The 13,691-nt window shown below is 35.5% G+C and overlaps 2 protein-coding genes across 4 annotated transcripts in view; both read right to left on the reverse strand.

Moving 5' to 3' along the window:
* Positions 1-13,691, reverse strand: part of LOC149412096 (ADP-ribosylarginine hydrolase CG2909-like) — a 63,822-nt gene that overhangs the window by 8,427 nt on the left and 41,704 nt on the right. For all 3 annotated transcript variants that reach the window (XM_089646412.1, XM_089646411.1, XM_089646413.1), the window contains 2 exons: positions 10,063-10,265; positions 2,216-2,382 (listed from right to left, as the gene is read on the reverse strand). In XM_089646412.1, the coding sequence (XP_089502538.1) occupies positions 2,216-2,382; positions 10,063-10,265 (370 nt within the window). The remainder of the gene's footprint in view (positions 1-2,215; positions 2,383-10,062; positions 10,266-13,691) is intronic.
* Positions 4,696-7,924, reverse strand: LOC149412097 (uncharacterized). Its single transcript, XM_089646414.1, has 6 exons — positions 7,838-7,924; positions 7,148-7,264; positions 6,904-7,065; positions 6,474-6,686; positions 5,877-5,945; positions 4,696-5,166 (listed from the first exon to the last, which is right to left on the reverse strand). Exons 1-5 carry the CDS (start codon positions 7,906-7,908, stop codon positions 5,921-5,923), a joined length of 588 nt encoding a protein of 195 aa, XP_089502540.1. The 5' UTR covers positions 7,909-7,924; the 3' UTR covers positions 4,696-5,166; positions 5,877-5,920.

Genomic DNA, 13,691 nt, shown 5'->3' on the forward strand with positions numbered 1-13,691 from the left:
AGGTTAATGATGATGATACAAATTTTTGTAGGTACAGTGAAATTCCCTTATAAAGTTGTGGAAGGGAGCTGAAAAACTTCAAAACTGAGAAAACCTCATAAAAGATTATTTTTGCAATTTTGGCATTTCAATCTTCAAGGGACCGAAAAAATACTTCTTAAGTGTGAAAACTTCTATTGTGATTACTTTATAAGTGGGTACTGTATTCGAAATCTGAGATCAGAATGGTCAGACTTTTGGATTGCGAAACATGTCCACGTCGCATTTCTTGTATTTTTGTTTATTCTATGGTTGTGAGGCTGAATGGAGAGGAAGAAGGTACCTGACTTTTCAGATCTGGTCACCAAACACGGCTAAACCCATTTCGATTTTGGATAGCGGTCTTTCATCAGGGTGATACTGAGAGTATTTACCACTCTTGCAAAGGTAATTTTGATGCAGAACAAGACACCTGGTTATTGAATTAATTCATGTTTTACTTCTTTATCGCCGAAGGAAAAGTTTTCGCCGTGCGTCAGCTGATTCTATTTTCATAATAACTTACCTGTATTTTGCAAAATGTTATTTTTGTAAATTGTACTGTCTTACCTGATATGGTTTACATATTTACAAAAATGGTGCATAATCTACCACAAGTAGTTTCACCAGAATAACTAGTTGTATTCAGAGAAATTATGTTAGGTACCCTGATATTTCATCAAAATGAAAATTCAACACATCTTTAAAAAGTGATATAGAGTCATTAAAAGTGATGAAACGAAAACTAAGTTTAATAGTTACCTATGTAACCTAATTAACCTAGTTTTTGTTTCATCACTTTTCATGACTTTATACCACTTTTTGTAGGTGTGTTGAATTGTCATTTTGATGATATACCCGGTCACCATTTTAATAGTATCCTTAAGAATAGGCTGGCGAACAAGAGGTTAAGGTAATTCATAATAATTCTTCAGTCCTAGAGTCCTAAACTGTGTATTCTTTAAAAATAAATATCAACTCCACTATGCCTAATCTTCTAATAAATGTAATTTCTCTAAATGGTATAAAATAAAGTCGCTATCTGCTTGTGAGCTTCGTTCTTCTAAACTTTGCAATCTAGTTTTAAAGGGTTTTCACTATCATTTAGAGAGTTTCTTCCGGAAGGTTTATATATATAATACATGCATATTATATTTATAAAAAGTAGAAAAAAATATTTTTTTGTAATCAGGTGGAAAAAAAATATTTTCGGGTGCTTACATTGCTAACGTTGGCTAAACCTTATGAGCTACATCAAAATAATGTACTACGGAATTGTATATCTTAAAAAGGCCTCACAATCTCAAAACTTTACCCTAAACTATTTATTAGTCCCCAGGCAACACCTGGTACACGTCAGCTGGTCAATAATAATGGAGGCAAATGTAAAATCAATGAATATAAAGCAAATGTAAAATCAATGTCCATTTTTTTTAGAATAGTATCCTTTGCGTACAAAGTCGTAAACTTTTTAGTAAAAGTGTGTTTATTTAAAGTGACCGGCCTGGTAAGTATGTTTTTCTATATCTTTTTAAAAATAATAAAATTAGACAAGAGCCTAGGAACTCACAGTAAATTGTACAGCACCTGCTGACGCAACTATTAATCTTCCATTAACATTGTCCTTGCAATTTTTCCCATCCTGTTTTACCTACAAGTACCTGTCATTGTCTGACTATACCCACGTGTGTGTTTGACATTTTACAACAATAAAAGCGACTGTCAAACCAGTTTATTGATGGAGCCTGTTTGATGAACATCTATTTGTGATCAGAGCTTTTATTGATTTCAACTCAGGGTAGAAGGCCTGTGCAGTGAATATATTCGGTTCCCTCAGTGTCTTTCGTATCCAACCTGGATGTTATGGAAGCATATCTCCTGTGAGTGAAACCAACCATCAACATCTTTGAAGAACACCAAAGGGGTGAGTCGGATTCCTTCCTTACTCCATGTTCACCATCTCCAACCATAGTTGTGTCAACTTCCAAGTTCACAATTAATTGTCCACTCTTGATTCGCCTATTGCGATCACAGCACCCGTGAGGTGATTTTTCACAAAAACGACAAATTATCCAATTATTATTAAGGGTAACATTCTCTTACTTCAACTACTACAGCATAAAGATCAGCCTTTTACTTATTTTATAACATATATGAAATATAAAAAAATAATGTAAATAATAATTTGTTTACTAACATCGTAAAACTCAGCCCATATTTGTTTCCAAAACCATTTAGAGTCATAATCATTGTTTGTAGATTTTTGAACACCATTACCATTCTTCATTGTATTTTGTCCTTTGTTTATCAGTATTTCCTGAGACTCCATCAGGTTTTTCTTTTCGAACCTTGTCCCAATAAGACCTGAAGAATAAAATATAAATAATTTTCAGAGTAGGCTTTATAATAATAATAATAAATATCTTTATTGTGACAAATTTTCAAACTATAACTATAGAAATACATGTAAGACTGTTTTGTGTACATTGGTTTATAAATTAGAAGAGTATATAATTTTATCAATGGAAATTAATATATAAACAGTAGGTAAAATAAATGTAAATAATAGAAATGTTAATGTAGTTATATGTTAAGGTTTATCATAGCCCGCCTCACTAGGCTTAGCCTGTGTTGAGGCAGCTATCTACCAAGTTTATTTATAGTACTATAACCACTCGAACGATCGCGCGTCAAAAAACTTTTTTCTCCGATTGCTCGCGGTTTTTTGGCGACGATTTTGAATATTTTCCGCCAACATTAAAAAAATCAAACCTCCGAATTTTAATACGGAGACATAAAACTGATTGTAGTGCTATACAGCCAATGAATTCACCTATATTTTAATAATTATTCTATATTTTTAGAATTGATAGATAAATTATTAAAAAATCTTAAACTTTATAAATGCGCGAAATTTGCGTTTTTGTGATTTGAAATTGCCGCCAGTGGCAGTTTTAAAAATCTTTATAGAATATTTTCTACGTTTTTATGTTCTCTATGGCCTGTTTGATAATCACAGATGCAAGAATGTAATAGAAAAATATTTTTTTGCATGTTAAGATCTCTTCAAAAGTTTGGTCAGAAAATAATTTTGTAAAATTTGAGTGCGTGACGCGTCAAAATTGAAATCACTGTATTATGCTATGTAATAAATTTACCACAAAAACTGGTATAACGTTAGGAAGATACATTAACTGTCTACAAGTATTAATAAGCATAGTCGCCGTGTTGGCTTTATTTTATTCATTTGATGAATTATACAGAGAGCCTATTTCACGATGTCAAAATCATGGTGCTACTTTTTAAATAATTGTAAATTAGAACTGGAGATTTGTAACCATGTTTTTATATTACGTGCAAAACGAGGAAATAAGGCTTAAAGTGAGATATATATCATAGATATAAACATTGCCAATATTTCAGGGGGATACTTTGAAAGTTGATGAAATTCACCAATATTTGACGAAAAATCACTTCTGACAGCTACCTTAAGGTCAATCTACATAGGTTAAATCGGAATATGTAAAATGATGATAAATTTGTATATATATATCAAACCTTTGTATGACCGTAGAATGGCAAATAAAATCATAGTGATAATTTTATATCTAAACGCAAAGGTATCGAAAAAAATGGGGGATGGAAAATAATTGATGGAACCAATAATTGATTTATTTATTAAGCCCTTATATCCTTTTAAATCAATATTACAGTTGTATGGTTACAATGAAAGAGCAGTATATTGATTTAAACATTGTTTACACACTTTGTCATAATAAAAATGTATTCAGTTTATTGGTTTATTCATAATTTAAGAAAATCAATACATAATAATATCATTGTGCCTCGCTATAGAGTGAGATTCTGAGTATCGCTCTGGTGAGGGACCACCATTCAGAATTGAACATTGCTTGAATTGGCTAAGTTATGTTTAGTGACTAGATCTGGAAAAGCCTCTTTACAGAAAAATTGACAAAATATAATTAAGACATAAAAATAAAACGAGTTATTTAATGTGTACAATAAACAGGGAAAAATTAGAATACCTGTGCATTTGTTCATGCATATTTCAATGATCAGAATTGAAATATACATATTAAATGTCCACCGAACCTTATCATATAGAACCTTTGAGGACAACATAACATGAGACGTGAGTATGCGGAAAGAAATGATTAAGTCCAACCATCCAGGCCATCATAATTGATGTTCAAACAAATTTAATTAAATTTATAAATTTTAATTTCATAACTAAAAAACCAAAAAAGAAAAAAATTAAATAAAAAAAAACCCTCAGCAAATCTATATTGTAGTGTGATATGGCTTCATGCAATCATAGCATAATGCCACATCACACTTTGTAAGGGTCCTTTTGAAAATGTTATTTATGCTGCACCACGCACATTTCACCTTTTTCCCGCTACGGACCACGAAGTGGTTGCCTTTCAGGATAGGTCGCAGAGTCTTTCCTTCAGCTATTAGGCCAATGGTCCGCACAGTCGTGTCAATTTGACTACGACAGAACAGCAGAAGGAGTTCATCCGCAACCTCACTCCTGAAGTTTCGGTACAAAATGCGTTTATTTTCCTTGCGGAGCTTTGAGCGGTACAATATATACGCATTCTGCACCGAAACGCTTAGTAGTATCCTGAAAAGCTTCTTGTACCAGACCAGGTTTCGCTGTCGTTCAATGGGGAAGCCTGACAAAAGCTGATCTTTTCGGTCAACCCCCCCCCATTACCTTGTTATAGTCTAGTACGAGTTGAGGTTTGTAAGTCTGATTGATCTGCATACCTGTTGGTCTCTCTCGCGATCAGTTCAACGAAATCTGCATCAAAGATTTTAAGAAAGGTTTGCCCATTTCGTCGCTATTAAAAGTTGGTCTTGGCGTGCCTGTGAAAGTCTCCCTTATCCCGTAAGATATCATTAGACCAATCGAAAGAGTAACCTTCAGGCGGCAGAATCGAACGCATTGCCTCACTATCTATTGTTACTGGTCTTGTCTACTAAAGTCTATGGGAGTTAGGTGAAACGTTGATAATATTATGATAAGGTATTGGTGGCATGCAGAAGGTATCCTCATCGCTCTCTTCGTGGTCGACGTCGCTCGCTTCGTCATATCGTCGCTCGATCTGTCCATATCCATTTCTGAAACAACAGAAAACCCAAATTAATTTAATGTGTCTATATTACGATAACCCACTGCCTCTGGTACGGCTTTTGACTCGCAATACGATGGTCGCGGGATCAAATCAAATAAATTATATTTGAATAATTAGTGTTATTTTCACACAAAATTCATTAAAAATAATATATGTTATATTTGCGGCACGTTCCAGAGTGGAAGATACCCATAGTATCGCCCTGGTGTAAGACCCCATTCAGAATTGAAACGTTGCTTGAAATGGCTTTAGCCGTGTTTGGTGACCAGTTCTGAATAGCCAGGAACTTTTCCACCTCCCTCTTCCACACCTCCTTCCCCTACCCGCTACCTTCAGCCTCACAACATACCCCGATTGGGGATGCCATAGTCTCACTGGCTCCATACGGTTGGGAGCAATTGATACTCATGTGCGGTAAGCACATAAAAAAGTATATATCTAATGATTTTTCACGGGTCTGCGTTAGTATTTAAATTGTGGTTGATGAAAAAGGCTCTTGTGAGGTATTCATATAAAAAAATAAATAAAAAGTTAATCAAATACTTGAGGCGGGCAATGTCAGGAGTCAGAATAGCACAGTCAGGTAGGTATGGAATGAAGAAAAGAGTGTGTGTGCCAAGATCGAGTTGCATGGTGGTTCATCCTCTCTGCCTACCGAAATGGCGTGAAGGTAAGTTAGTTAGTTTTATAACTCACGGTTTCCAAGTACAGACTCTTCTAGTACAGCTGCCTCGTCCACGTTACTGTTTCTGCCCATGTCTGACTCTGAAATAAAAGAAAACACAAATTTACAGTAGAATTTGGATATAATGACTTTGCATTTAACGGTCTACTGTTTTAAGTGACGATAATGTAAACTCTAGTAAGGTTTCATAGCTTTTAGTAGGAAAACGTATCCGTTTAAAGTGACCAACTACCAATACAGCCTCGCTTTTGACTAGGAAGCTCGACACAATGAGTCCCGTGAAGCGAAAGTGTTTTTTCAATTTAAGAAAAAAATGCTGTATTACACCGTTTAGAAGCCGGTGAATCAAATGTAATCCTCGCAAAGAAGTTCGGCATGTCTTATTTCTCACTCTGCAATACCCGTTACAGAAAAAAAAGATGTGTAATGATGCATCCACGTCATAACAACAATACATTTTGTATGTTTGTTATGTGGAATTTTTAAGTACTATGCCTATTTCCTGCCAATATACCAACAGTGAAACTGTGCTAGGGATATCAATATAAAATATAGATAATTGATTTTATATTGAGCCCCTGGTTTGACATTTAAAAAAATAAACTCACCGTTCCCAAACGCCGACAATTTTTCGTAGAATGGCACGTCCACCCACAGCTCGCTGTGATAGCCGGCACGATAGATGCTGCACGGATAGGCATAATTGGTGCATTGGGAGCCGTTGATTGGGTGTGGACATCCACGGTGGTGGTACGGGTCGTGGCAACGGTGAAGGCGTCCCTTGTGAAAAGGGACACGTTGTTCTCTCCGGAGATGGAATTCTGAAAACATTTACATAAATCATATAAATTGTTCTCATTCACGTGTGAAACAGTAAGTACAGTATGTAAATAAACAGTAAAATTAGAACTCTGTAAAATATGCACTGAATGTGCCAAATGCACAGAGCGCTGATCTTACCAACTCTCACTGTAAGAGTGGAACGCTGTCAGGAAAAAACAATAATATTGTATCAAGCATCTAAATACGATTGCTTACTTTTGTTTAGTTTTTCTTGGAGGTGCGGTAGGGAGCAAAATGCGCGCCGCCTGCTTCTTGAATTTTCGGCTTTCCAGCTCTAGCCGGAAGGAAGCAGGCAGGGCCCTAACAGCCTTTAGGGCCTTGACGCGATCCTCTCGCACCAGTAGCAAAGCAGGGTCGCTGTTTAAATAAATACAAATATATGATGAGTTCAACGGCCACAGCAAAGTACTTTCATAAAAAAACATTAAAAAATACTAACACTCCAGACGAGGCTGCAATTGCAGCTCTGCGTTGACGTCCACGTGCAGGTAGTCCGGCACCAGCTCGTACTCCACCTCTCCTTCTTCCTCTGCCACCTCTTGCAGTCAGCACCACTCTATATATTTTAAATTGAAAACACTTAATGTAAGTAATGTAAAATGTTTAAATTTTGTTAAATATTGCACTAATATAAAATTTGAAAATGATTATTGGGTCGTGGAGTGATCCCTTTCCCTGGACGACAGCTGTTTCTGCACAAATTTGGTAAAAGTAAACAAATTAATTAATTATACAACTAAATTACTAAATTTTTATTGTGTGACGAAGGCTTTACACCATTTTACATGTGAAAAAGAGTCAACTTTTTGACATATGACTTAAAATAATTGGTTAGCAAATATCTGTATTAATAATGAACCAATTCAAATAAAACTTATATATATCTCTTTGTTTTGAATCACTGTGATGGAATATCTATATTTCAAATGCGCGAGTGCAGTATTTAAGACATTATTGTAAATCAAAAACAGATGACGTCTTCAGTTGACGTAATCTTACACAAAAACTTCAACCAAAACAATATAATACAAACAAACGAATTAAAAACGCATTTCAAAGATAGATAAGTCAATCATGATTACACAGATATATAATTATGCGTTAAAAACCCAATAAATTAATTACTTACGGCATTTTAGGAAGAGTCCAAAATTTCGTGAATGTTGAAAATTTATAATTATGTTTTTGACAGGACGCCATAAAAAAACCGCGAAAACTCGTTAAATAACACTTCAAAGACAACGGATAAGTTCATAGACAAAGAGAATATATTATCTGCTATTCGATAAAACAAGTAGCTGGCCATATAAACGTTTTAAATAATTACAATAAATATTTTACGAATGGTAGAAAAATCGGTCCATTTTTGGACCGATATCAATCGCAGAAAAATAAAAGTGGTCGATTTTTCGACCGAAATCGTTCCAGTGGTTCGTACCTACAATTATATAAAAATATGAACACTCAATAGTTAGGTAGCATCAATATCAATACATCATATACCAAGTTCGTTTCTAGTCCTAATAATATACCTACAATTATATGAAAATACATACAATAATTAGGTTGCATCAATGACTGCGAATTTGGATGAGTGCACCGGTAAAGGCCCTATCATTACTTTTAATCCAAATTTTTACGCTATCTTTGAAATTTTTTTGTGAATGACATGTTTTTATTTTATCAGGAAGAATGTTATAAAGTCTAGTCGCAAGATATCTAAAATTTCGTTGTCCAAAAGTAGTGTGCGTTACAGGAATTTGAAGTAAGTCTTTGTTATTGCTTCGAGTACAGCGAGTATTAGATCTTTTTTCGTAGTATGTATGTATATTTGTGTATAGGTGAGTGAGTATTGTTTTTGCGTATGTCTGCCGAACATCAAGTTCGAGTCAGTAATTAGAGGAAGCCTAAGAATTATTTTTATAATAGTTTTCTGTGCCCTTATGATTGGGTCTAGTGCAGATGAAGTTCCACCTCCCCACGCTATGATACCATACTCAATAATAGATTGACAGAGTGAAAAATAAACCATTTTCAAGTGATGTAAGTTGGGGAAGTTTCGTATCGTTCTGAAGAAGTGCATGGTTTTTCTTATTTTTTTTATTTATATTTAAGTGTATACCACACAAGAGAGCCAGAGGGACTATGGAATCCCCTATTTGGATATGTTGTTGAGGCTGAAGGAGTAGAAAAGGAAAGGAGATGGAGAGGAGGAAGGTTGGGGAATACCTGGCCGTTTTGATTCTGAATGGTTGTTATTCAACAGGGCGATACTGAGAGCATCTACCAATTCGGAAAGTTCCCCTAGTTTCCCACAATATTCAAGGTATCCGGGGGTAAAGTGCACTTACTTTGAGAGGTCGTTCTACATTATAGTACAAGTAAAAATAATACATAATTTTTTTCCAAATTTCAATGTTTTAAAAGTTTTATTATTTGTATGTAAAAATAAATACTCTTCTATGGATAGAATATTTATGTTTGGGAAAAAAACAATGGTATTTTGAAAAATTAATTCATCTTTTTTACTTCTATTTCTTATCATGTAATGAATCACCTCCCGAAATTAGTGCACTTTACCCTCGGACACCCTGTTGAGAAGTAGACTGTAGTAAGAAGTAACATAAAAAATACAGGGTGCAGTTTTGAAAGGCCGGTACATCCCGTGTGGTGGGTCTCATTGTGTCAGGAGGGGCGTGCCGTTTTCAGTTGTTACCATGGTTTGGTCCGGACAACCGGGGCTTAGCCGTCCACACGTTTCTTGAAAATGGCCATTCCTTTGTCGACACCCAGCGGACCTTCCGGCTACAATTTGCGACTTCTTCCTGATCCGGGAGGAGATCGCCGCTATACCCGTTGAGATGTGCCAAAATGTGGCTGAAAACTTTAGAAACAGCCTTCATCAATGTATCGCTGCTGGGGGCCATCATCTTTCTGATGTCATCTTCAGAGAAACAGCCTTCATCATCAGTATCGCTGCTGGGGGCCATCATCTTTCTGATGTCATCTTCAGAGAAACAGCCTTTATCAATGTATCGCTGCTGGGGGTCATCATCTTTCTGATGTCATCTTCAGAGAAACAGCCTTCATCAATGTATCGCTGCTGGGGGCCATCATCTTTCTGATGTCATCTTCAGAGAAACAGCCTTCATCAATGTATCGCTGCTGGGGGCCATCATCTTTCTGATGTCATCTTCAGAACTTGAAGCATAAAACAGCATGATGTACCGAAAACAATAAAAATAAACCCCATTTCTATAAGTGGCGCTGTTTGATTTTAATAGCCCTTCAAAACTGTACTGCCTGTTTTGTCAGTTTTGCCGCACCCTGTAAAATAATTATACGTAAGTTTACCTATTATGACACCAAGTTCTTCAATTTTGCTTGTGTTTGTCTCAACCACACCTTCATTGTATCTTGAACCATCGTTGATGAAGAAAGTATGACCCGTCACATACAGTAGGGCTGAAATTTTCATTTCATCGTAACTCAAACAATTTTGTAACACAAGCGGCTCTCTTTCTTCCTTTCCGCCAATCTTTTCCCAGCCTAAAAAACTGAAAAAAAAAATGTTATTCAGGAACAACTTTTTCTTTTAAAATTATTTTGAAGGTCATATTATCAATGCAATATTATGTATCATTGAATAAAAAGATAATACTAATAAATCTAAACGAAACATGAAACAGAACAAGTAACAGAAAAATAAAATGAAACGGTCACAACTAGGAATCGAACCCAGGATCTCTTGCCTTACCGGGACAGGCGTCTCAACCAACTTGACCATTGGGACCTATTTATTAAACGTCATATTTGTCGATCTCATATTTTACAATATCATCTTGTAACTAATTTTTCTGTGTCTTGTACTGTTTCATGTTTTGTTTATATTTATTAGTATTATTTATTGAATATCAACGGTATAAATATACCATACACCATTCATGTCACAGAATAACAATTAATTGTGGCATTTGATCATCCATTATCTTCTTCTTCAATAATATAAATGTTATTATTTAATTTTTTGTATATGCCCAAATAATGGGCTTTTATAATACTCTAATTTTTTACATTAACCTTTCCCTTACTGTATAAAAAAATCCACGCGTTCCGGTGCTGTGTAGTCAATACACATCTCAAAATAAGCAATTTAATATGGGAAAAATATGAATATTCATAGCTAATCGCTTATGTTTATTATATTTTATATCAAAAGTGATAATAATTGTAATTTAATTGCAGAAAACATGAAGAAACCATCGGCAGATGCTAAAAAACCGTGCAAGGGGTCCACATCTAACGACGGTCCGCGACCGACTGGCTGGCGGCTAGCACACACACACACAGCTATGCGGTCGTAGATATCAATGGTCTAAATCAAAATACAACTGACGTGTGGATTTCTCATGGTCCCGTATAGCGAACTAAAGCGGGACATCAATAGCGTGTCATTTCCTCGCACACTCTTCGCGTAGCAGTGTCACACGGTCGATTGTATTGGTGTATTTGTTTCCGATTTTTAACAAAAATCTCTGATTTTTAATTGAATTTGAAAACTCAGTAAAAAATTATTTTTTAATTCAGTGCATAAATGGATAACGGAGGAATACCTAAAATCTGAAGCCAGAATTTATTACATTTATAGAGTTATTAAAGTTATTAGAAGCAATGAGTAGTAAATACACACCACAGATAAGGAAAGGTTAACTCCACACAAGAATAGAAGTGTTGGACACAATGACAAAACGAGTTTTTTGTATGAGGTACTTAAATACTGAATTGAGGTGTGGAGATATCCCACCTGGGGATAGGAGCGGGGTTTAGGTGTGAGGTAATGTGAATGAATGACCGTAACCAATAACATAGTACTAAACACTGCTTGTCATCATTTTTTATATAATATATCCCCCCTCTCACAACTAGCCATAGGAAATAATAGCTAGATGCCGTCAACGTTCAACGCCATTCATGAAAAATTTTGCTAACCCGCACACCTCAACAAATTTTATCAGCTTATACATCCACCATGCGCAGCTTAATTTTCACATTATTTGTTTATCATTTAACCTCTTAAATGTCAGCATAACCTTAAGGATACGTTTAAAAAAAAAAAAAAAAAATTGTGATAATTTAGAAACAAGGGATGCAAAGTTCCACATCAGTCAGGACAGTAACACCTTGGCTCCTTCCTCACTTTGTTCTCTCTTTCATTTAATATGGAGCAGCAAACAGCGCAACGTCTTGCAGCATTCAGTTTGCCTGCGGTGGGGGAATTACATCAATAAAATGTCTAGCAATTAGACGTAAGGGGTTTGGGTTGCTAGATGGTCTTCCTCCTTTAGATGAAAACTCTGTTGCGTGGTAATTTTCTAAATATTGAAAGATTTCCTTTTCACTAAATGTAGACTTATTTGAAACACCACCCTTTTTTGTACAACACAAATGCATTCCAGAGTGTTTGCTCCAGTAATGGAAAAACATTTTTTTGTAATATTTTTTTCCCTCGTTTCTGGTGACAGAGCGAATTGCCAAATGCTGATCAACCCGATCTATTCCACCCATCGTAAAATTATATTCGTTTGCTACAGTTGGGCATTGTTTACCCGATTCAGTTTGCATCATCGTGCAGCTATGGACAGTGGAGAGAAAAAACACATCTGTTTTATCTCTCCACCTCATCACCATGATTTTCCCCTTTCTGTAGGCTTTGGTGTATCCACGAGCCACCTTCTTAGGAAAAATAATATTTTTGGGTACTCCTTTTTGTCTGAATCTTAGTGTTCCATATGTGTCGGTTATATTTGTAACTAATAACTCCGCTAATTCTGTTGACGTTTAAAAATTGTCTGTTGTCAGGCAGTATTGAGCAATGGTCTCATTAGTGACATAGACTTGGGAGGAGACTGGAAGATGTTTGTAGCTCTGGTCAAAAAGAGACCATATATGTATACCTAACTTTTGTCTATGGTCACATTTTTCTCGGGGATATATATATACCCTTGTTGAAATATTTTTTGCAAGTATTGATACACAGGCCATATTTTGTACAGTTTGGGATTGGGGTGGGTCGATTCATTGTATTCAGCATTATTTCTAAGATGCCAAAATTTCTTTAGCAATAAAAACCGCATGTATGAAAGGGTGCGTGCAAAAAATGGAGTCTCAAATATCGGACTTTTGGACCAGCACATCTTCTCTACTGGTTTCTTTACCACACTTTGCACTAAAATGATTGCAAAAAATATTCTCATTTCGTTGATTGTTGTTGGATGCCACGAACTTACATGGCTTATTGAAGAATGTGAAGTAGAACTGCTAAATTGCTCAGCAAATATATTTGTTTGATCCACTATCAGTTGCATCAGTTTTTCATCAAAAAAGTAGTTGAATGATTCATATTCATCTTTACAATTATTTACTGCTTCCGGAAAGCCAGATGTCGATGTAAATTCAAATGGTGGTTGCAAAACATCTCCTTCAGAATTTATATCCACCCACTCCTGAGCACTTGCAGGAACGTCTTCGACTTCGCTGAAGTAGAAAAATCCTCACTTACAGTGGTCTCACTTCCGGAGGTGTAATATTTTCATATTCACTCTCACTTGACATATTCGAACACAAAAAAAAAAGTACATAAACGGTATAAAAAAGTCACTAATAAATAGACATACATTCACATAAAGTCCACTAAAAAACACGTAACGTAATAATATTGTTATAAAAACTGCGCCACTTGCGTAGAGAACACCGACTAGCGACGTAACTTGTATGGGAGAGACGAAAATACTTACTAAACAGGATGACGCAGGAACAAACTTGACGTGTACTAACGTATCACATACATTTTGTGGTTTTCGGTATAGTTTTTTTTTACCTTAGCGTACGAGATACAGCTTGTTGCGTTCAGGTGATAATATTGCAGCCGTATTACGTACGTTCGTAGAGATAGGGCGGTTAAATTAAAATTCATTACTATAATT

This window comes from Hesperophylax consimilis, chromosome 24 (genome assembly GCF_061612785.1).
Source record: "Hesperophylax consimilis isolate HC1 chromosome 24, BYU_Hcon_1.0, whole genome shotgun sequence".
Lineage (NCBI taxonomy): Eukaryota > Metazoa > Arthropoda > Insecta > Trichoptera > Limnephilidae > Hesperophylax > Hesperophylax consimilis.

Bases quoted from the DNA above. Each gene is read 5' to 3' on its own strand.
- LOC149412097 (XM_089646414.1), bottom strand. From the start codon at position 7,908: ATGGCGTCCTGTCAAAAACATAATTATAAATTTTCAACATTCACGAAA. The intron at 7,265-7,837 runs GTAAGTAATTAA...TAAAATATATAG, and splicing joins TGGACTCTTCCTAAAATGCC to AGTGGTGCTGACTGCAAGAG. The intron at 6,687-6,903 runs GTAAGCAATCGT...AAATGTTTTCAG, and splicing joins CCAAGAAAAACTAAACAAAA to AATTCCATCTCCGGAGAGAA.